Raw genomic sequence first — 23,940 nt, 5'->3', positions numbered from 1 at the left:
ATTTTTGGTGATAAACATATAATAAAAAGCAGTAAGTCAGTGTAACATTTATTAAATTTTTCATAACATGTTATAATTCTACTTTGAAATAATACTGTTATGATTTGACTAACACGAGAGATATTTTCTAATGACTATTTTGAACTAAAGCTGTCTATATAACTTTTAATTTGTCTGCTATGACCACTAACAGAGCGGTGCCGAGGAAGAATAGGCCGGATGGTAGAACTGCTGTTGTGTGGTCAACTTCATCTGTGTAAAAAAACGACTGATTTTTATACCCAAATATGTATGCAAATTGTGGCACATATTTATGAATTCATAGTTAATGTGTGCTGTAATTAAATTAAATTTATTACTTTTATTATCTTTTTACTACCTCCCTTAATATCAATATCAATAAAACAAAGAATTTGATCTTCCCTAATTATTAGCTTATACATTATGCAGCTAATATTAATTGCACACAAACATACATTTTATTGCTAAGGAAGAATATTAATTATAGTACATACCTGTTTCTACTTTGTTTCTATTTGCATCTTCACCGCTCCAGTCCATACATCTGCTCAGGGCCGACTCCCACCGCACGCGTCGAATTTCACGCTCTATAAATTATAATTTCTCTTTTAATAATTGCGTCAAAATAGAAAAATAAAGAAAGCAATGATCTAATAGAGGTTGGAAGGCTTTTTACGGTGTAGTTTTCTCATCAGACCTTCAGCAGATATGGCGGGCATGAATGTGTCGGCGGGCGGGCGTGGCGTGACGGCTGGCCACACGGACAGGGCGCGCCCCGCCGCCACTGCCGCGCCTAACGCCGTGCTCTCCGTCATCAGAGGACGTATCTACAATAGTATTTTAAATAGACATAAAAACCTTCTTTATATTGCACATTTAACTGATATATAGATTAAAATATAACTAACAACTGGTATCCCAGTAACGTCGGCCTGCATTTGCATAAGTCTGGAGTTGTTGGCGGCGCCGCCGTCGGCCAGCAACCGGCGCAGCGGCGCCCCGTCTGCTGCCAGAGCCGCGCAGACCGCACGCGCCTGCTGGCACACCGCCTCAAGCGCCGCGCGAGATACGTGCGCGCCCCGCGTACTCGTGCTCAACCCGCAGATTATACTGCCACGAACACAACATGCAAACTATAAACATTGCTTATTATCACTATCATATCTAGTAAGAAACAAACAGGGTAAAGATTCTCTGAAATGCTAAAATTGTTTAATAACTAAACTTACCCTCGTGCATCTTTTTTCCAGTGCGGTGAATACAATCCATTAAAAGCTGGCACAAAGCAAATAGGACTCTCTTCATCATCGCTTACTTCAGATGCCTGCGTTTCTGAATCACTTAAATCGTTTATGATTTCCAAGCCATTTTTCAACCACTGCAACATGTCCCCCGCGACTGCTACGGAACCTTCCAGAGCGTAAATGGGCGGTGCATCTGGGCCTAGCTGATACGCTACTGTTGTTAGCAAGCCATTTTGTGAATGTACTATGGATTCTCCTAAAATCAAATAGTAGCTTAAGGTGCATTGAAACATATTAAAATGTTGACTTTGGTGATGATACAGCTGTCATAATATATTTGTACTACAATATCGAACAGTAAAAAATTGAAATGTCGTTGAGTAGAAATCTTATTAAAGGATAGAAAAAAAAACCTGTATTATATAACAAGAAACACCCTGTACCAAAGGTACATTTTGCTTGACCGAATCTCATACAGTTTTGTCCAATTAGTGCTGCTTGTTGATCTCCAAGGCACTGCAAAAAAATTAAAAAGTATTTGTGTGCGAGTGATAGTGAAATGTTTTATGTCTTCTAGTATGTATTCAAAATGAAGTTTACTAGAGAATGTGAGATAAAACTCTTACCCCTGCTATTGGTGTTCCAAGAAGAGGTCCGGTTGAAATGTAGCCATATATTTCAGAGGAACTTTTTATCTTTGGTAATAATTGTACTGGTATGTCGAAAAATCTTAGCAATCTCTTATCCCACTGCAAACTTCGTAAGGACATTAGCTGTGTGCGCGACGCATTGGTTACATCAGTTGCATGCACGCCTCCATTGCTGCCCCCAGTCAAATTCTAAAAAAATTGTAAATTAGATCTATATTGGTACAATTGTTATGAATAATCAGGATTAATGATAATTAAAAAATAAAAGGAGGATGTATATATGACTTTCTATAGGTTATATTAGTGTATCTGGAGTTTCGTAGCTAGTAGGGATTTTTAAATAAATTTTTAGTATTGACGGAAAGTAGTAATATTCGTTTTACCCATATAAGCCATGAATCTACTGTTCCCGCCATACATTCGCCATCCGCAACCGCTTTTTGTACGACACTGACATTTTGTAGAAGCCATTTTAACTTAACTGATGAAAAATATGTAGACAATGGAAGACCACTAGTTTGAGCCACGGCATTGACACTTTGTGCCCCCTTTGTTTTGATTAGATCATCCACAATCTTTGCTGTTCTTACATCTGACCACACTGGAAATATCCACAAGTTTATAAGTAAAGAAAACATATAAACATTAAATATGACATGAAGACTTTGAATTAAATAAAGTTAAAGCCAAATTTCTTGCTAGCAGTCTTGTAATATATAGCAAAAAAAAAGAAACAATAGTATTTTTAGAGATAAATGGTGAACACAAACCATTAAGTAAATTATGCATTAGACTTTGCTCCTTCAAACAAGGACAGTAACATGTTAGAGCAATACTAGGTGTAGAAACATTCTTAATAATGTAGGTAGTAAAAATGGGTTTTTGAAGATATTTAAACTTTTTTTATTTTACCTATAGCACTGTACAGAGGTTCCCCTGTCACAGAATTCCATACTATTGTTGTTTCCCTTTGATTTGTTATCCCAACTCCCACAACATCCTCAGGGTCAATGTCCAATTTTTTGAGATTGTCAATAGTTACCTGGAATTGAGTATGATATACAAAGTAAATAATAATAAATTACATAGTTTTTCGGACTGAGTTTGTCATTTTTTAAATCTTACCTCAATACATTCTAAAACTGCATTTAAAATTTCTAAAGCATCTTGTTCTATCCATCCTTCTTGAGGGCTAAAGCGCTTTAAGGTTACCTGATGATAGGTTAATACTTCAGAGGTGTTAGCTGCGAATACCTAAAACATATGACCAATCTTATATGCTATATTTCATTTATATACAAATTTAAACCACAATGTAAATATTTTTAATTCCGGTACCAAAAATTTCACGTTTGATGTTCCTTCATCTACAGTTCCTATTAATGGACCAAATTTTCCAAATTCACGCATATTATATATTGACTACATTTCGAATCATTGAGTTAAGTCCAGAATTGTAACTTTTGGTTTGTGGATATTTGTATAACATTACAAAGTCAGTGATCTAAGTTGAATAAAATGGTAATTGACATTTGTCATTTGTCAATGTCAGCTGATTTTAACTTTTTTTTAACTCTAAGACAAATTGATATATTATGCATAGATCCGTTTTCCATTGCGATCAACAATAAGTTTTTAGAATATTCAATATTTAATTTATATAACATACAACTACTATTTTTTTTAATAAAACAACTGATAAATAATCGTAAATAACGAATGAATTAATTTGGTATTCTAAATTCCAAGGAAATTTATCAATTTAATTTGACATTTCATAAAACATGGCTGTAAGATGTTTTGTCTTTTGCTGAATTTTGCGCATTGAAAAAAAATGAAAATGTGAAAACATAACCTATAAAACAATTTTTCCCTCGTCGAAATATTATCTATCTTAAATTAAATTCGTTTTTACAGTAAAAATGATTCACAACCTTAAATGCGTTATATCCGAGAAGGGTAAAAACATGGATACTGTTTTGGAGGAAACTATTTCTGATCCTGATCTGTTGTACAAATCGTTGAATGAATTTAGGCTTAAAGTTAATGAAGCTTTAACAAAACTTATAGAAGACAGTGGTGATATTGGTAACAAAGTTTTTAAAAAAATAAGCTATTTACTAATCAATTACAAATGTTATAATTTTCATAGCTAGACGATCCTTCTTGAAACAAGGAATTAAAAATAGTGAAACATTTTTTCTTTTAAGAAATACTTCAAAGACTACAATTTATTATAATCTTAGAACTTAGGATCTTCATATTTGGTATTATTGCTTCATCTCAAAATTGATTCTATCTTGACTGATGGAATGTAATATGGAACCGCATAAACTAAAGCATTATCTATCAAGAACAAGAAAAAAAATTACTAACTGATATATTGTCTACATATTTACAGAAGTAGGTGGAGAAGATTCAAACAGTGAAAATGAGGAAGAAGTAGAAAAAGCACCACTCAATCATAAAAAGAAAAAGAAAAAAATGTGATTAAATGGTTCAAGGAGATTTCTGTTGTATTAATATTTTATTAGTACCTTACTAATATTTAGTGTTTATAGAGAATATTGCAATAAAGTTATAATGGGGCCTTTTAGATAATGGATAACAAGAAAATGGAATAGTCATATTTAATAGAATGTATAATCTCTCATTTTCTTTATAAAAATTATCAATCTGTTTTTGAATTAATGTTTTAATATAGGAAATCCACCTTAGTATTGCTAATGTAAAGTTGATCTTATAAAGGCTTTTAGATAATTTTAGGTGTTCAAGTTCAAATACTATACAGCAGCTGAACATTTTAAGGATAGATTATTAGATCACCTTGTATGCATTGTTGAGTTAAAAACAGGGTGATTTAATAATCATCTTAAAAATAATCAGCTAAGGCCTTGACTGTGAAAATGTATTTTCTGTACTCTATAGTCTTTATTTACACATATATTTACATTTGCAAGGAGAGAAAATGAAATATAATAGTAACATTTTCTTTATAATCTATTATAAAAAAATAATAAAAGCAATAAAGGTAAATAAAACATTTATAATTATTTTATGTATTTCTTTATTATTCTTAGATTCCAATCTGTTTCACACTTTCGTATTTACATGTTCAAAATATTTACACTAAATAGATTAAATATCTTTCATGATTTTACAAGTTAATATTTAACTGTAATGTACTTTTAATATGCAATATAAGTTGAAAGTAACTAACTAATATAACTAAATTTAGTTTATTACAGACACTGGTATTTAAATTAAAATAAAACAGGAAAAAATGTTAACAATAGAAATTAAAGGAATAAAAACTATGTACTGGTTTTCAGCGGGGATTTTTAAAATTACACTCAGTAAGTTGTGTGTTAATTTACTAAGAATAAATACTTATTTACTATTAATATATCTATTCGTATATAAACACAATCTTAGTAATGGAATGTTTTCATCACAGATGTTAAGTTTTATCATTTTATAAACATTGGCAGTTTACTAATAAGTCTATTTAATATTTTTATGAATAAAAAATAATTTGTTTCTGAAACAAAACATGAATTGTATTAAATACAGGGTAGACATCAAATGTTATTATTTTAGTTACATAATGTAGGTATTTTCTACGAAAAATAGCAATGGGGAAGTCAAGGTTAAAATATTCGAATTGATATACAAATAAATATAATTATATATCGTATACCTATCGGCTATTAGTTAATAAAGTTATATCTTTTTTAAGAAGAAAGAATGTGGTAAAATATCTTTAAGATTTTCAATGGTAACATCGATAAGGACATGTAAGTTATTCCCACACTAATAAAATAAATTAAAAACTATGCTTTTCACAAAGTCACTGGTATTTGCAATGAATTTTAAACAAGTTGATTGACATCGTCAGTTTTCGTTTTGTCCTTTCCTTGTGTCGCTGTAAGTTATCTGAGGAAATTATTTTAGTAGAATTGTACCTAATATTACCTTGTATAATATTGTTCACATTGTATACACATGTACATAACTAGCATGTTCCCAACACGTGATCAACAGATCTGTTTGTACTTGAAATATCTATAACCCATTGAATTCGAGTATAGAAAACTATGTTACTATTACAAGAACATAAGTTTTAGGTCGAGTACGTTTGTTTGTAAATTAATGATAATTATGATGGAAGAATGTCTCGTCTTATTATCTTTTTGTCTTGTTTGCTTTTGATATCGCTAAGTGGGAAGGTGAGGTGAGTACTCTCTCAGTAGTTAGGTGTAGCGAGTATGTTATTATAGCTAAATACTAAAAATAAATTGTGTAAATAATGGACTAGTTGATTGTTGTTTTGTCGTCAGGCGGCTCCGAATCCGAGCAGCAAATGTCACAACCGTTGATGCCGCAGTCACATATAAACGTCGGTCGTATTGAATTGCGAAATTTCTGAAATGAAATTGAAACGATCGATATTAAGTTCAATATAACAATAGTCAATCAATAAAAATATCAAAAATACACCATGCAAGAAAAACATACAATCGTATTTCTGTTTGAAAAAACTAAGTTTTTTACAGGTGTTGCAGAACTGCTTATGCAGGGTTAGCCTGCGTCATTTTTTAAACTAACACCCATACCTCTCTCCAAGAGTTGCCGGGCGACCTAACGATAACGACGACAGCGTAGACCGGGATGCAGAGTAAGGAGAGCGAGGCTATTGTCCAGCCGAGGACCTGCGCCCACGCCGGGTACGGGTACTGGCGGTAGCTGGGCGGCGTGTAGTCCACCAGGCTGGCCACCCACAGCGCCAGCAGCAGCGCCGGCGACGCCACCAGCCAGCAGAAACGGAAGTACAGCGACGGACAACGACCTGCAAACATTAACGTACGTAATGTAACATTTTTAACATTATTGCACTGTCCCAATTGGCAGAAGCCAGATCACACTCCGCGCCCTTTAGCAATAATCGTACTTGAAGCCGAAGCCGAACGGAAATGGGCAACATTTTTTTTATTACGAGTAAGCGTAGGTATCGGATAACGGGTTTAAGAGGTGACCTTACTTTTATGATAGTTACGGACACGCGAGACGACTCCGCTTTAGGTTATTCACAGCATCTTCAAAATTGTTTTGTCGAAAACAAATTAAGATACAGTTAAATGTTATCAGTTCGTAGTATTATTGAATAATTAAAAATGATGTTATTATATGATATCGTAATTAATAAATTTTAGTATGATTTGTTTGCAATTTTATTTCATTAAAACTGAGTGAAATTTTAGGCCATATCGTTAACATTATGATGAGCATTGTGATAAGGAGATAGCTTTAACAATACGAATGAAGAAGATAAGTTGATAATTTTTTTATATGTTCAGAGCGGATGTCCGATATAAATTGTGTACTCAAACAAAGCCGTGTGACGAACAATGGAGACACAATATGTACGCAAATACATTTAAAATCCGAGACTAAATACAACTAAATAAAAACGTTCCCTGATGATTTATGACATACAGTATAAATAATAACTATATCCACATATATCAAGAAAAAACTTGTTTTCATTGTATTTGGTATTGTGTTGGAAAATATTTTAAGCTTATGTTAAGCCCTGATAAAAATACTCAAGCAATTTTTCTTAGTACTCTTCATCGCCCTGATAAAATCTTAATCAGGTAAGTTTGTTTAAATATAAAAACGCATTCATTATGTCGGTGCAGCCAATGTATCAGATAGTGTTTTTTGTGATATAATTTTTACATAGGTTCATATTATTTTAATAACTACTTAAAAGTAGCAATAGCCAATTGTGGCAATATAACACTTTACTGTTAAACGATGTACTAAGTTAAGATTTTTCATGTAAATGGAATTAAAAGTGGTTGACGCAGCAACATTAACATTCTGTTGCACGAATGGGCCAGCTCACCCAGTGAAGTACCAAGACCACACAGAAGACAGAAGTCAAATGGAAGTAATTTCGCGTTTCCTCTGACGAGTGTGCGCGCCGGAAGCCTAATTTTACGAGGACGTATGGGAAGGGGAAATGTCCTCTTTGTGTGCGTACCCTCTTACGTTGAATAAATTGAGGCAAAGTATGTGCAAATGAGAATGTCTATGGGCAGCGGTTCTTTCCCTATTTAGGCATATTTAGATGCTGCTTTCTATTTTGCCACCTTATATAAGAAAAATTTATTAAAAATGAATTTATTTACCTGTCATCTGCTTAATGTTCCTCGAAAGTCTACCCACACCATAGAACCATGCAATGGCGACCACTTCGAAGAAAGCCAGGTATGTAATACTGAGCGAAGCTGCATAATAGTCCATCAGCTGGAACACGTATATACCGCTTCGTATTATATGCGGTATACCAAATATTAAGGAGACCATGCATACGCAAAGAACTAGCAGTTCGTGATACACCAGTCTCTTTCGTATCATATCGGGGAAACCATCTTGTATCGACGTCACCACCACTTCGACTATTGCGAACTGGAATGAAATAAAATTCTTAACCTCAATTGAGTCTTAAAAACAAAAATAAGTCTAAAAATGAGACAAAAAATAAGTGATTACCTGACTGTTAAGACCTAGACATAGGAACATAAAGAAGAATAAAACAGCCCATAATTGAGACGCTGGCATTTTGGCTATAGCTTGTGGATATACGACGAAGAGTAAACCAGGGCCTGAAAAACAAAGAAAGAATTAAATAAAAATTTAAAAATATTATATAACGTTAAACTTTTGTAACGTGATTACTTACTATCAGCAATGACGTCTTTTACGCTGGTGTTCTGTTCGAATGCAATATTTCCAATGGTGGCGAATGTGAATATGCCCACAATAAGACTTGTCACTGCGTTTACCAGCGAAACGGCTACAGTATCGTGCAAGAAGTTGTTGTCGAAGCGATTGTACGACGCGAACATAATCATAGAGCCAAAGGCAATGCCAATTGAATTGAAAATTTGCGAAGCTGCATTCACCCAGGGCCTAGACTGCTTGAGAAGTTCCCAGTCCGGCTTGAAGAAGAACCTTAGCCCTTTGTCCGCTCCGTCCAATGTTAATGATCGTCCTAGGAACACGATGATCAAGAGGAACGGCAACGTCGTGGTTATGTAACGTACTTTTGCAGATGATTTGATACTTTTCCAAAGTGCGAAGTACACCAACACCCACGCGCATACTAAACACGCCGCCAGTTCCCATCGCATTCCACCGGGAAATTCAATGCCGTCGCTTATGTTTAACACTTTTTTTCTGGAAAATTAAATAAAAAGATAAAAGTGTGCAATAGTGTCTCTTACGTATTGATTTTGCTTATAGTAACAATCTTTATCTCAGTTAAAACATTCATCTATTTAGTACAGATTTTATATTCAAGCTATGCTTTAATCGTCCTAGTTAAGTAAGTTAATAAGTTATTGTATCTTGAAAAGTGAATTGGCATTTTGCAAACCATATATCCCAGGTAAAATGTCATTTTTCCCTATTCAATTATTTTAATATATTTAAATCCAATAATTTAATTAAAGACTTACTCGAAAAACTGCTCAGTAGGCGTTTGAGATCCGTTGGGTTTGGTGTGGTTGTGGAATGGCACCCAACATTGCGCTGTATTCCATCGGTTAGAACAGCTCGCCCATGGCACTTCAGATTTGAACGACGTGAAGAAATAATAGATAGCCCATGCTATTATTACCGCGTAGTACGTGGACATTAGAAAAGAGATCACCACGCTCGCCAGTCCGGCACCTGGAAATTATCAAATGTTACTTTGAGGGCAAATCATTTTCCAATACAAATGTTGTCACTTTATTGCACTAGATTATCATTTTAATACTTGCATCCATCATAATATGAAAAAACCCATTTTGAGAAGTGATGTCATAACACGATAACGTTAAATAGTACAAAACCGAATTACGATAAACCTTCGAAATTGTATTGATCAAGTTTTCTTTGCAGTTCCTGAATAATAATTCTTTTTACCCAGACAGCCGTTTGGTTATCTTTAATTCTTTATTACTTACAATAAATATACCAAGAATAGGGCGTGGTATATGATAAGTGATAGACGGTGTTCAAATTACCTTTAAACAGTGGACATATTTGTGACAATGCGCCGATGGGACCGTGCGCTGTGTACTGACCCACAGCTAGTTCCATAAAGAGCATGGGAACTCCGCACACTAACAGTATTATGAAGTAAGGTATCAGGAAAGCACCTGAAATACAACGATAAATATATTTTTATAAATTATACGTCATAGCATTTTATGAAGATATACTTTACCAACAGGGTTTCGGAGACCAAAATCCCCGTTTAAAACATATCGTTATCTCTGTTTTGTCAAAGATAATGATAGGGATGATTATATGTTTGCAGGGATTGTGATCTCAGAAACCAACGGTTAATGATGGAATTTAATTCATCCGCGATATACCACAATAATTAAAGCTGTAGTAAGAACCTATCTCGGAAGAGTTCGTTTTGAAGGACCTCGTCGTTTATTTCTGCATTCCGGTTTTAAGGACGTAAGAGACTATATGAATAATATCTATACAGTACCGGATTCGTTTATTTCAACGACTTAATGATTACTTTTATATAGTAATCTAGGAACTACTTTAAGATGTGCTTAATATTGAAATAGAGGCTAGTTTTTGTAATTGAGGTTGTTATTTTGTTTGTTATTGTTTGTCTTGTATGAGTGTTCTAGCTAAATATGACATTGCTCTTGATCGTTGTAATAGCGTAATTACAAGACCAATTGTATCCTTCATATCAACGAATTGACCTACAGGAACTGCCGTAATTAAGCCGGCGTTTACTAAATTATTTAGGCGCGTGTTGCAGTCATTCGAGACGCTTTGTGATTCGCCAGTTTAGTTGTGACTTGTGCCTTGTGAGCAAGGTGATATTTGAATAGGAAAGACAGAGACGGCATGATATGGAACGTGTGCAATATTTTGCATAACACAGAATTTGTGGTTAGAATATAAAAAAAATAATACAATCGATAACAAATATTGTTTAATCTAATCGTAATTTATATCTTTAGCGGTTTTACTCATAAATACGTAATAGGTATAACTTACTAGTTAGTTAAGAAATGACTAATGTTTATTTAAACGAATTCATATTTGCAACAATGCTTTGTGCCAATGAATAAGACCATGTTTGTAGTATTTTTAAACGTCATCGGACATCCGGAGTTGCGTAGGAAGTAACATGAATTATTGGCTTAGCACATATCGTGAATAAATCTAATGCCATCATATTCTCAGAGATGTTAGTCACACCGCGTGACCGTCCAATCAATGGATTTATGCAACCTTTTTTTATCGTTAATCGCAAATATCTATGGTTTTAAAATACTTTCGCGATAAAGCAACGTTACTATTGGTATCGGTTCCATTTCTATATTTGTGTACTTAAATTAATGACGTATCAACAAATCAAAGCAATAAATCATTTGATATCTCGAGTGGAGGCGAGCGAGACGGCAGCGGCGGCGTGACGTATCGCCTTGCAGATTCTACTTCGCGGCACTTCTCTCCATTGACACTGAGACGAGATGCACGACAGTTCTTTAGATTCTGTGAGTCCATATTCGCTCGTATTCTTAGGAACTCGTGAAGCAGTATTTGTATTACTCTACATTAGAAATGTAGATACAATATTTTTATATCTATCTTATACTATCAAGACATTTGTTAATTATCGGTTTTGGTAATATCGGTTCTAATCAACGTAATCGACAACATTTATGCAAAGACAATATGGATTTAGAAGAAGCGATAGTAGTGTACTAGGAACGTAGTTGTAATTAATCTTTTGCCTTCCTAGTTATAGTCGTGAATGATTATTTAGTCGTAATTAGGGAAGTGTGCAATAATTTATTTTTTTGCAAAATAAATATAATGCCGGTTAATTTCAAAGAGTTATTTACAGTTTCACGTTTATCACAATGTTTGGTATATAATATATAATTGATAAAATGCTATCGATGCGGAAAATGCTAGTTATATCTAATATCGGCCGCTTAGTTTAGTGCTATGTATTATAAACTTATTGTATATATTATAGAATAGTGATCGCTGGCGACTACTTCCGCGCGTAATTAACAAAATACATAATTAGTACCCTATGTGTTATTCCAGACATTCTATATGTATGTCATCATCGAGATCCGTTGAGACGTTCCGGAGATACCTTCAAACATACATCCATCCATCTAAACATTCCCATTTATAATATTAGCAAGAGTAAGATATAATGTAAAGCAGCTTTTTGACAATATATATCACTAATAATATTGTCACGATTTATTAAGAACACTTGTATTCGCTATTAACATGTTAGCGAATTCCGTCAAGTCGTGTCAAATTATGTATCACATTTATGCAAAACGACGTAAACATGCTTTGTTACGATCTGAATATTAATTGTTGTGAATTTATCTATCACGACAATATCTCAAAAGTTGTAGGTGTGGCCGCTGACTCTACTGTTATTGATTGTATGTTACATTTTGATTAAGTACACTGTCACGTATCGAACTATTTAACATGAAATAAACTTGTAACGTAATACATGGTCAATAGAGTAAAAAAACTTGGACCATGTAGTTCACAATTAGGATCGAATATTGTACTACAGTTACTATAACTGTGGGTTTCTGATACCAAAATCTATGTATAAAACATATCGTCATCCCTGTCGTTATCTTTGACAAAACAGAGATAACAATATATTTGAAACGGTGACTTAGGTCTCAGAAATTAACAGTATCTACAGAATGCGGTGGATCTTGTGACATTTTTGACAATACAAAGAGGCGCTAGTGAGCTGTCATAATTTAGTTTGACTTATGCCCACCGGTTCAGATAGCCTTGTTCATATGTATGCTATGACGAATTTTCGACCTATTAGCAAAGCTACAAACGTTTTACCGAAATGGGTAAGTAATAAACGTCCTCGACTCTATCTGATAACCCACTCCTTCGCAAAAGTCTACTTTAGAAGACGTTACGAATTACTTTTCTAATTCTATATGGTATTAGTATGCCATTGATGTATTACAATTAAACGCCCCTTGCTACTGACGCAACTGTGCTTTTAGCTCTACCATACGTAGTGTTCTTGTTGGTAAGCGTTGTAAATGTTCCTTAAATATTACTTTAAAGATATTTTATAATTATTCATATCTAAAACTGAATTAATGATTAAAACAATAATTACATTTATCTTTATAATAAATGACATAATACAGATATGTTTTTTCTATAAATATCTGTTTCGCTTTCGTTAATTTCGCTTTAACCAAATTGCTTAGCATATAAGTTAAGAACTGTACCTAGACATGAATTAGATTTTAAATTACTTAAGTTTTAATATTTATGTATACTCATTTAGAAGTTCATTAATTTATATATCTTACCACCACCACTTTTGTAGCAAAGATATGGGAAGCGCCATACGTTTCCGAGGCCGACGGAGTAACCGACGCAGGCGAGCACGAATTGTATCTTATTGGCCCAGAAGGGCCGGCGTGGCTTCAGGTGCACCGTCTCATCGTCCTCTTCCTCTTCATCACAGTCGCTCTCGTGTGATGCGGTGTCTTCATCAGGAGGTCTACGAACAGTTTGCAATGATATACCTTTACAATACAAAAATCGAAAGAGCAATAAGAGCATAACACACTATGCAGATCCTCCGGAGGGATAAGGGCTTGCCGACAGTGAGTGAGATTTAAAGAAGTCCTTTGTTCTTTCAATGTTTAGTTACCAATAATGAATCTGATCACGATGGTAAATTATTCAAGAGATCGACGATTAAATATAATTCTGATTTAAATTGTCTACTTCCCTCTTATTACCACGTAAATGTAGAGTATGTTGGATGATTACTTTTAGAAACCAAAAAGCTTATTGCTCTCTTTAGGAAGATTTTCTCACTATCAGTTTTTTATTAGAGTAGCATGCAATGAGTATTGTTAATAGTATAAGTGATATTTTAAACACTTGTAAATAATATTTAAACCTTGTTTTTCATGTAAATGTACAAAGGATGTAAGTCATTTTCTATCGGTAAGATCGAAAAATATTATTCATATTTCATAATTTTATTAGTAATTCGTACTTAAATACAATTTTCAAAAAACACAATTTAAAAAAAAAAAATACCGAGCAAAGCTCGGTCATCCAGGTACTATTGTAATTAATTGTACAATGTATGTATAATACAACGATTATATAAATTATTTTTCTCATAATGTACGTCACATTGGATAATCTATTCTAAACTTCATAAATAACCTTGGAACAAACTAAGATAACTAGAAGTAAACGTACGATTATGTTTTATATACCGTCATTATTGTTTTTCCTTTCTTTCAGTACTATTTGTTTGAATAATTATAATGAGTTACTATTGGTTTTTAAATCTTAGGAAAATAAGTTGGATATCGTTTATTACTTTTCCCTTACGAATATTATTTAAAGCCCACACATTTAGTTTTAGATGAATAGTTTTAACTGTAAAAAAGTGCAAAACTGAGAGCTGTACATTTTAAATTTTTTCTACATAAATTCGCTTTAACTGTACAGTTTAAACTGATGGTATCGACCATCTATCATCTATCCAGCGGGCTTTAATGTGTAAGTCTTTTACACAATAAAATTAAATGCAATGTTTAAGAAAACTTAAACTGGGTGTGGTATTGACGTGTGACGTCCTGTGTGATGGCCTGGTCTGGCGAACACCGTTATGTACGCCGTAATTCAGTGATAAACTACTGTTCAGCCAACCAAGACCATTCGTAAGTAACTTGGTAGCTTCGTTTAAGCTTTGTGGAACTAGATACTGATGTATGTGTATTGTTAACTTTGCATTTACGAAACTTCGATACGAAAACATATTGTTATCACAGCTTTTTTTATGAAAATGAGAAGGATGGAAATATGTCTTTGTAAGCGTTTCAAGAGTGGGATTTCACAGTAAATCGAGAAATTTGTTACAATTTAATATTTATTTATTTATTATGAATATAAAAATGTACGTTACGTTGACATTTGTTTATCTTATTTAAATTGGTAGATAACGCGATATCGTTAAAATTCAAGTGCAAATGTTTGAAATAATATTAAGTGGTTGACGTTTTCATGGAAGATTAGAAAATATAACATCGTGGCTGAGCTGTCAAGATTTATCAGATACAAACTGAGACAATATTATAAGTGAATGCGATTTAAATTATATTTATTTTAAAAATATTTTAGCAGTATTTTTAACGTAAATTTTCTATTTGTTTTTTTTCTAATATAAAAGTATTTTTTACAGCCATAACTTGACAGTGATGCCTTGGGTCTTGGTGATTTTATATATATTTATATTTTTAAGGTGTTTATGTTGTGGTGAAAACTATTTTACCAATTTTGAGTTACCCAAAACTACCTTGAGTATGGAATAAAATGGATTGTAATGAAATTGAAGTTGGCATTAATTTTTAAATTTACACTGTGGGATAGAACGGTAGCATGTTACGAGATATCTTTTTATCATTTTTTTAAGAATGAAAATAATATATAAAGATAAGTATTTCCGATCGTTTTGTTTTGATACTTTCAATATTTAACAATGATGTCACTCATTGATTAAATAATGAATAAAAATTATAATAAAAATTCATCTTGATTATATAAATAAAAAGTGACAGTTTTGTCACGTCCCCGAATAAACCCACAAACGATAAGTACATATAATTATATATAGATAGAGAAGAAGCTAAAGTGGTGCGATATGAAATCTCTAAATGGAAATTAGAAATGTCTGTCTACTACAATTAGTCACATTAGGTTTCTAAAGCCGTAACATATTGTAGCTAACTTTAAAGCCGAGTGTGCTGGGTTCAGACGAAGTCTAACTAAAAGAATTGAATGGCGCCTTCAGCGATAAATTTCTATGGTGAAAATTAATCAACCGTTAATTAAGTGACAAGCGCGTAAATATTTGTCTAGAAACATACAAATAGTGATACTGTAGATATATATTTTTTACCTTACTATTAATTAATATTATAAATTCGAATTTTTGGATGGATGGATGTTTGTTTGACGATATCAGAATTACTCAACGGATCTCGATGAAATTTGGAACATAGTCTGGCTCTTTTGTTTTTTAAGTCATTTTTAAATGCGCGCGGACCGAGTAGCGGGCGGCAGCTAGACTTGTAATATGTAAAGAGCAGCTGTAAATAGATTATGGATATTACGTAATTAATATATAGTGTAAAATTCCGCATCTTGTCTATACACGTATATACGCAAATAGACTTTGATAAGCACTGAAAGTTGTTTGGATTAAGATGGATGTCCGTTACATGTTTTAGATTAAAGGAAGGTCGTAAAGCTTAGCAGATTAATGTCTGTCGCTCTTAATGACTGCTTCGTCTAGCTCTATATTCATTTTGTATGCAATTGTTGTATTTAACTGTGATTTATGTTAGTTTTATATACGGCTGTACACTGCATTACTAATAAAAAATATTGTGATATGTTCCTTAAGTATTTTTTCAAATGTGCGACGTTTTAATACATATTAATTTTAATTCACATATTCTTTGGACATGCTTGTCGTTAGCCTTGAATTTTGTGTTTGTATGTTAAATAAAACAAAGAGGAGCGGTATTTTATAATAAAAATTGTCGCGACAAACCGTTTTGAAGGAGTACTTCATAGACCAATGTATTTCTTCTCGTCAAGTAACCGGAAATTCAAACGTCAATTATCTGTTCATTTTTTAGCCTCCTTCTAAAATGTCATTGTCTTTTTCCAGTCTTTCAGATCACGTATTGTATGCTATTATTGTCATTTAGAGTCATTAACTATTGATTTGATGATTGTTATCGTACGAAATAATTTAGATAGAATTAAGACGATTTTATTCAGTTTGTAGCTGCTATTAGGACGACAAAGGTAAGTTTGATTGAATTTACCACTTACATACATACTGAAATGTTCTATTGGATATCAGATGTGCAGGCACCAAGAATTAGCCATTATATTGTCTTTACAAATTTAATTCAGGTACCTTCTTTTTTAGGTAGAGACGGTAGGGATAAATATGACTCAAGATTTTAATGCATATTACTTGCATTACTCGTCTATTATGATTAGAAAAAAAGATAAAGTAGTCTATTACCTATCTCATGCAGGTGAATAAATGTTTTAGTATTATTGGGACGGCGGGTAATCCTTACCTGTCAACGGGTAAGTATGTAAACGTTTTTTAAAATCATTATCAAATAGGCAGTGATAAGAGCTAGCGCACGATCAATTGTGTTTCTGAATTTTGATACGCGGGAGCAGATAAAAACATGCAACGTTATCGGCCGCCAACATCAAGGTCATTTCGACCAAATCCCACAACTAAGCTAGGATTTAAGGATCGTCTAAGAATTGTATGTTTATCGTTTCACAATTCATGCAACTAAATCCCATTGCATTCTCGTCGGCGAAATAGAATGACATGTGTGAATCATTTGAAACTCACAAGAGTTATATTTATAGAATTATGCTCAAAATGACATAAAATAATCAAACACTGATTATCTAGGTATCTATAACAAAATCGTATGCAAACTTTTGTAGGTAGTGGGCATAGGCATACATGGTAATAGGCATTTTTAACTTCTATTTACTAGGACATAAAGTGTTCTATATAATGGCTCGAACTTCTATTTGTACTAATACAGCTATTGCCTGCTACTCCTTCCGCGAGGACTTTAAAAAATAGTCTGTGTTCTTCCAGACTTTGCTCTACATCTGTGCCAAATTTTATCGAGATCCGTAGAGCTGTTTGGCATAACTTCTAATAAACATCCATACATCTAAACGGTCGCATTTATAATATTAGTACGATTATTATAGTAGATATAGGTATAAATACATCATTGTTATTAGGTTTTGTTTTATAGATACCGCTTTTAATTATTGACGATAGTACACTAACCACATGTTGATTGTAAAACAATACACCTATTGTAGTTAATCGCACAGATTTAAAATGATCCGGTACGTTACTACAATACCAACAAATAAGGTTTTTAAATTATACGTCATTTTATTAAGTATTTTCAAGAAAAATATATGAATGAAATCGAAGTATCGTACTAAAATCTTTAACTATGTAAACGGCGTTGGTATAAATTACTCATACTTCTCACTAGCGCGTTAAAAACTTAATAACAAGGTAATAGTGTACGCTCTAATGATGTACTTGTTAGACGAAAAAGCATAATTGGGAATGTTGTATAAGAAAATTGGTACATCATATAATTATCGATAAAATATTAAGACTGGTCGATGAATATAATGGTCTATTAATATTCGATGTTTCATTTTACTTCTATAGTCTTTGTCAATAATGAAAATTATAATTTTAAATACTTGGTAGAGTCTGTCAATCATCATCAGACGGGCATAATTAGGAAATCTGCCAAATCGTTAAAAATAATAGAAAATAATTTGCAAAGGAAATCTTTTCTGATGAAAAGGAATTTCTGATATTTTTATACAAATATCTTTCAATTTAATTATTTTTTGTTCCACTAATTTTGCAAATAGCGTTTATTTCGAAAGCAAGTGTTCAAAAATATAAAAAAACTAATTAGGACAAGTGATCTGGCACAAGGCTAGTTTAGCCATCGTCGTTAACATTGTAACAATACAATGTTTAATATTTTGTGCTATTCAATCTTCAATTTTTTTTACCATAGATTACTTTTATGAATAGACTAGATGTCGCCCCAGACTCCTTCCGTGCGGGATTAAAAAAAAAACTGAATTAGCAGCCTTATATTCTTCCAGGCTATGTTCTACATCTGTGGCAGATTTCGTACCTTGTAACAAACATTCATCCATCCATCTATACATTCGCATTTATAAAATTAGTAAGATTTAATAACTGCTAAATAACGTAAAAATATTAGATCAGTCTTGGTTTCGTGCCTTACATCAAAATGTCGTCAAGAAACAAGGACAATCTATTATTATCCGCTTCTTATGTAAAAATGGAAACAACGTTTATGCTACTACACGCATTTCGATATTTATGCAAGCACTAACGTTATTAATTTTAAAATGTATTTTCAATTAATAATGCACAATATAATTCTGGACATAATCGCTTCAATATCCGAAAATAGGATACTATCTTAAAAGGGAAGAAAAACGGAAAATATAAGCCATATTATAAAGAGAATTTTGCATGCTTCGAGAACATTCGTGGAACTAGCAGTGTCAGAGTGCATACTAATAACCAATTTACAATGTAATCTACATATGTCCAGTTGTAAAGACTTATAATAATGTCCACTAATGATTCAACCACATTTTTACATATGAATACGTCTTCTAAATAGAGTTAAAGTAATATTTACCAGGACAGTGGATAAGCTCTGGTCTTCTATTATTGAATGCATACTAAATACATGCAAATATTCAATGGATATGAAGCATGATGTCATAGAATACAAAGTGGAATAGACATTATTTGCCAATATTTATCCCAAAGGTGGTTGTTATTATTTCCCGGATTTATTAACTAAGGTTAGTCAAAGATGACAGGATTGTAATTTGTAATAAATTAATAAGTAATGTTTTTTTTCTTTAAATATAAAGAGTAAAGATTTGATTTATCCAACGTTTGCTTCGGATAAACTTAGATGTTACTAGTGTACTTACTAGGCGTGTCTAATCACTCTATAGGTCTTCATTTTAATTTCAAATGCGAAATACAAATGTGGGAATCAGTTTCTCGCTCTGGTTATGCAGTTTTATTGTAATACGAACTGCAGATAAATAGACACCTCGAAGCCAAGAGACTAGTGAAAAGGTAACTGTCATTTGAAACATTCTTTATCTTGTAGGTACTGTAGTTATAACTAAAAACTGAGTTAATTAAATAACAAAAGAAAGAAAGAATTAGTTTAGCTGTACAGAGGGGGAACGCTGCCAGTATCTTCGGGACCTTGCCTAAAGGGACTCCTTTTATTAACATATTTTAGTTAATTATTCGGTTTTTTTTTTTAAATTTTATTTTATATCACAGGTTTAAGAGTTTATGTATTCATAGAAATAAGGATGTAAATAAATATTTTATAGCCTTTATACTACTGACACAAATCAATAAACGTGAGTTTTTCAAATAACAAAAGATGTCTAGACGTAGATTAATTTAAATAACTTCTTCAAACAGATGTACAAGTAGAGTACAAATATTGTTTAAACAAATTATTTTTATGGATGCTTTAAAATCATTCGAGTTCTTCGTCTTTAGAATTAGAATGAGTTTTCCGTGTTTCAGAGTTATTGCTGCACTTATATTATTGTTACCAAAGGATTAGTAGAATAGAAGAAGTCTACATTGACTCTGAGTGTAGTAAGTTTTATAATTACGCAAGTAATGCTAACAACTAACAATTGCAACTGACAAAATGTAAGTTGTATTAGTAAGATAATTCGTACTACTTAAATTAAAGCACGCTACAGATGCTTAATTTGAACTGTACAATTCTCAGTTTTGCCAGCACAGTAAAAACTAAATATGGAGCGGGGCAATTATAATTTAATAATGATTACAAAAGTTTTTGGTCCATTAAAATCTTCATAATATAAATGCGAATGTTTGGATGTTTGTTAGAAGGTATTTCTAGAACTGCTGCATAGATCTCACTGTAATTTGGCAAAGATGTATAACATTGCATGGACGGAGTCGCTGGCAACAGCTAGTCTTATAAAGTATGCATAGCAGTGGCCGAACGGACCCTCATCCTACTTTTCCGGTGGCAAATTTGCTCGTCCTTTGTCACGACTGACGATTTAACAGTTCCCTTGTGCAAGTAAAAAATTATTGCTTCGACTCGCAGCCATTTCCACATCCTTAACACATTAGTTTAAAATAGAACATATTTACAAATAAAATAACCGATGGACAATTTTGCTCATTCAGCAAGAGCAAAATTTAAATCACAACTTTCTTATAATTTCGGTACTTTTGCTATTTATTCTCCACTTATTTTTTTTATAAAAGTATATTGAAACATTTTATACCGAATCAATTATTATTATTTATTGAATAATCAAACGTTGAAAAGATAACTAGTATAATTTTACTACACATTATTAGTTTTAGTATTTATTATCTCATATCGATCATGTTACAAGCGATCGTGTTTTTTCAAGGCTGACCGTTCGATTTGTTTTAAAAATATGTAATGTACACTCCTTAGTTTTAAAATTTACGTAGCGACTTACTTGACTAACCGTTTCATTATGATTGTAGAGAAATTATTATTTTTGCCATACCGTCATTCATTCAGTTCATAAGTGAGGTGGAAATAATAATGATACTTAGTTTTGGTACACCTATAATTGTAAAAATAACTTCAGATTGTGCTTATAATTATGTGTTACATGTTTGGAAAAATCAATTGATTGTTTTTATTTCATTGAGAAGACGGACTGGCTATTGTTTATTTTAACAACACTAAAACAACGCGACAGGTAATTTTAGGTTATGTTATGCAAACTGGCAATTCACTGAATTAAAGTCACAACAATTTTGCTACGATACTTTAGCATTAAACCTAAAGTTGTGTGAGCGCATGGTCTGCATGTAAGACGATGTAAGGATATTTGTATTTGTCTTGAGCTAACGTCTGGTTCAGAATGCAGGGACAGTTGTTGGTTAAGACAATTGAATAATAATAGCAACATGTAATATGTAATATCCGCGCAACTACTTACGTAGGAGGACGTACTAAGTGGAACAACTCCGTGGGGGACGTTGGCACTCTTCTGATGACCATTTTACGTCCGTCTGTGCAGCCCATGCCGATGGACGCGAGGGATCGTACTGATGGTGCTCCATATTGATTGGTCCCACTTTCAGAACCTTCAGGGTACGGAGTCACTTGTTCGTAGGGGCGCAGGCAGCGTGCGGACGCCGCACCAGAAGCGGCACTTACATCGCGGATTTTGTGTGTATCGGTGAAGCTCTTAACTTTACGTATTTGTCCAGATGGCGTCACGGTCGGTGTCAGCGACTGCGGCTCGAGCAGCTTGGAGTGCTCCTCGTCCGGCTCATTGTATTGATTTACGTGGACGGCCACGCTCGACAAGGCGGCTTCCGCCGAGGTATCGGCTTTACTCATGCTATCTCGTCACAGGGTCATAACGCGCCGATTGATGTCGCCGTCGTTGCGACCGACTAGCGAGTGGCGAATAATAAACGAACGCGGGCGAGCGACGTCGGTATGGCCGACCGACCGACTATCTCGTCAATCGCAGCAATTGGTAAACAAAGTGTGACTTTGTTGGTGCGGAGTGGGGAGAGCACAGGAAGAGGGGGGTATGCGCATGCGCCGGTCGTGGTGACCGCGATACGTTGCTCTGCGCCTGCGACGAGGTTAATACCCATACCTAATACATTTAGCCGCTCAATGGTATTCACATACATATTACAATATGGTAATATACCGTTAAAGAAATTCCGGCAACACATCACATCTGCATGTTGCAAAATGAATTATTATAAGAAATGTAACATGATAAATTTTAACACTAATCAAGCTACCGAAAGTGTATGGTACACATAGACATATTATGTATATTCAAAATTATTACTTACTCTACCTAGATATTATTGAAAATTTAACCTTCTTTAAAAAGAACGTAAGGTTCGTTAAATTGTTTTTGTTTTATTTTTGATATTATGCGCTATCAATCAGCGATTTTAAGAAAATAAAAGAAGCTACTTACCGCATTATATCATATTTTGTTCTAGTAATAATGCAACTTGGTTTCATTTTTTCTGCCATGGGTCGAATTACCGACAATCTAGCAAATATGATTGTTATTCAAATACAACATTAGTGTACGTTGCTCAATAAATATATAAACATGTCCCCTCCATTATCATTCGCTAATTTCAAAGTCGTTCAACACTAATTATCACTTTAATTTTCACCTCATTACCGTGTTATTGCCCCAAACATTTATTTTGCGAAAATTCATACAACATTTATGCAAATAACAGCTATTATTGATATAATGGCGTATATACTCCTGTCCTAAAATAAATTTACGGAAATATGTAGTTACATAATGTATCGAAGAGAATATGCCATATTACGTAAATAGTAACGAGCAACTAGTAAAATTGTCTCTATAAAGTTTTTTTAACGTATTTCCAGTCTCATATCTGAATAAGAAAAATCTAAGATTGTGATTTTTACATAGTTAATGTATACTTTTTTGAAAGATTAGCACTAGGGACTGCACGCTCCAAACCATTGCACTCTTTCTCATGTACCATTCCATCTCTACCCGGTAAAAAAAAACAATATAGATGACAACATATTATGTCTTAGGTCGAGTTTTAACATAATAGTTATATTAACGGCAATGTCATACATAATTTGACAAATAGAGATAGCAACTTACACTTACAGCAAGACATGAGTGAGTGCCAAGTCTCAGAAGAAGATGCCATGGACAGAGCGAAGTGGAAGAGACGGATTGGGAAAGCTGACCCCACCACCTTGTGGGATGCAAGCTAGGGAGAGAGAGAGATATAGCAACTTATTTTTAGACCATGGTATAATTCAAAAAACAATAACTTAAATTGGTTTTTGCTATGCCATTTTGTAGAGCCAGTATTGGAGCTAGGATAGGACTGTACAGAAAGGGGGCGCCACAGGTGCGCCACACGGTGTCACGTAAGTAACCATGTTAAGGGTTAAACCTTAAAGGTATGGTAAAAAGGGGGGGGGGGCGTAGAAATTTCGCTCAACCGGAGCCGTGTTGAGCATATTGGAATAGCGTTGTGGTATGCAATGGGAATCCAAAGTCCCCATTTCTTTAGAACATTCAATTTTACAAAAAAAATCTTTAAATTTTCCTTGTCTCATTTTTTGAGACGCAAAACGATAAATTTGTAAGATCTCTATCTGTAACTGCATACCGTT

The 23,940-nt window shown here is 33.4% G+C and overlaps 2 protein-coding genes across 2 annotated transcripts; both read right to left on the bottom strand.

The window, feature by feature from the left end:
• Positions 1-35: 35 nt before the first annotated feature.
• On the bottom strand, positions 36-3,450 carry Gk-2 (Glycerol kinase-2). Its single transcript, XM_013326533.1, has 11 exons — positions 3,254-3,450; positions 3,041-3,169; positions 2,828-2,957; positions 2,299-2,516; positions 1,892-2,104; positions 1,679-1,781; positions 1,251-1,521; positions 930-1,131; positions 719-848; positions 516-608; positions 36-252 (listed from the first exon to the last, which is right to left on the bottom strand). Exons 1-11 carry the CDS (start codon positions 3,323-3,325, stop codon positions 155-157), a joined length of 1,659 nt encoding a protein of 552 aa, XP_013181987.1. The 5' UTR covers positions 3,326-3,450; the 3' UTR covers positions 36-154.
• A 1,704-nt stretch (positions 3,451-5,154) lies between these two features.
• On the bottom strand, positions 5,155-22,268 carry ine (solute carrier family 6 member inebriated). The gene is made up of 9 exons (XM_013326530.1): positions 21,719-22,268; positions 13,351-13,544; positions 9,997-10,131; positions 9,445-9,658; positions 8,667-9,163; positions 8,477-8,589; positions 8,113-8,392; positions 6,532-6,764; positions 5,155-6,340 (listed from the first exon to the last, which is right to left on the bottom strand). The coding sequence occupies exons 1-9, from the start codon at positions 22,123-22,125 to the stop codon at positions 6,230-6,232; spliced, it is 2,184 nt and encodes a 727-aa protein (XP_013181984.1). The 5' UTR covers positions 22,126-22,268; the 3' UTR covers positions 5,155-6,229.
• Between the last annotated feature and the right edge of the window lie 1,672 nt (positions 22,269-23,940).

The sequence above is a fragment of the Papilio xuthus genome, unplaced genomic scaffold (assembly GCF_000836235.2).
Source record: "Papilio xuthus unplaced genomic scaffold, Pxut_1.1 DF828780.1, whole genome shotgun sequence".
Taxonomy (NCBI): Eukaryota; Metazoa; Arthropoda; class Insecta; order Lepidoptera; family Papilionidae; genus Papilio; species Papilio xuthus.
This window is presented reverse-complemented; position numbering and strand designations above follow the sequence as displayed.

Coding starts and splice junctions, on each gene's coding strand:
- Gk-2 (XM_013326533.1), bottom strand. CDS start 3,325: ATGCGTGAATTTGGAAAATTTGGTCCATTAATAGGAACTGTAGATGAA. Junction 2,958..3,040: donor CAGTTTTAGAATGTATTGAG/GTAAGATTTAAA, acceptor ACTCAATTCCAG/GTAACTATTGACAATCTCAA. Junction 1,782..1,891: donor TTGGAACACCAATAGCAGGG/GTAAGAGTTTTA, acceptor ATTTTTTTGCAG/TGCCTTGGAGATCAACAAGC.
- ine (XM_013326530.1), bottom strand. CDS start 22,125: ATGAGTAAAGCCGATACCTCGGCGGAAGCCGCCTTGTCGAGCGTGGCC. Junction 9,164..9,444: donor CCTACTGAGCAGTTTTTCGA/GTAAGTCTTTAA, acceptor TTAATTTTCCAG/AAAAAAAGTGTTAAACATAA. Junction 8,393..8,476: donor GTCTAGGTCTTAACAGTCAG/GTAATCACTTAT, acceptor ATTTCATTCCAG/TTCGCAATAGTCGAAGTGGT.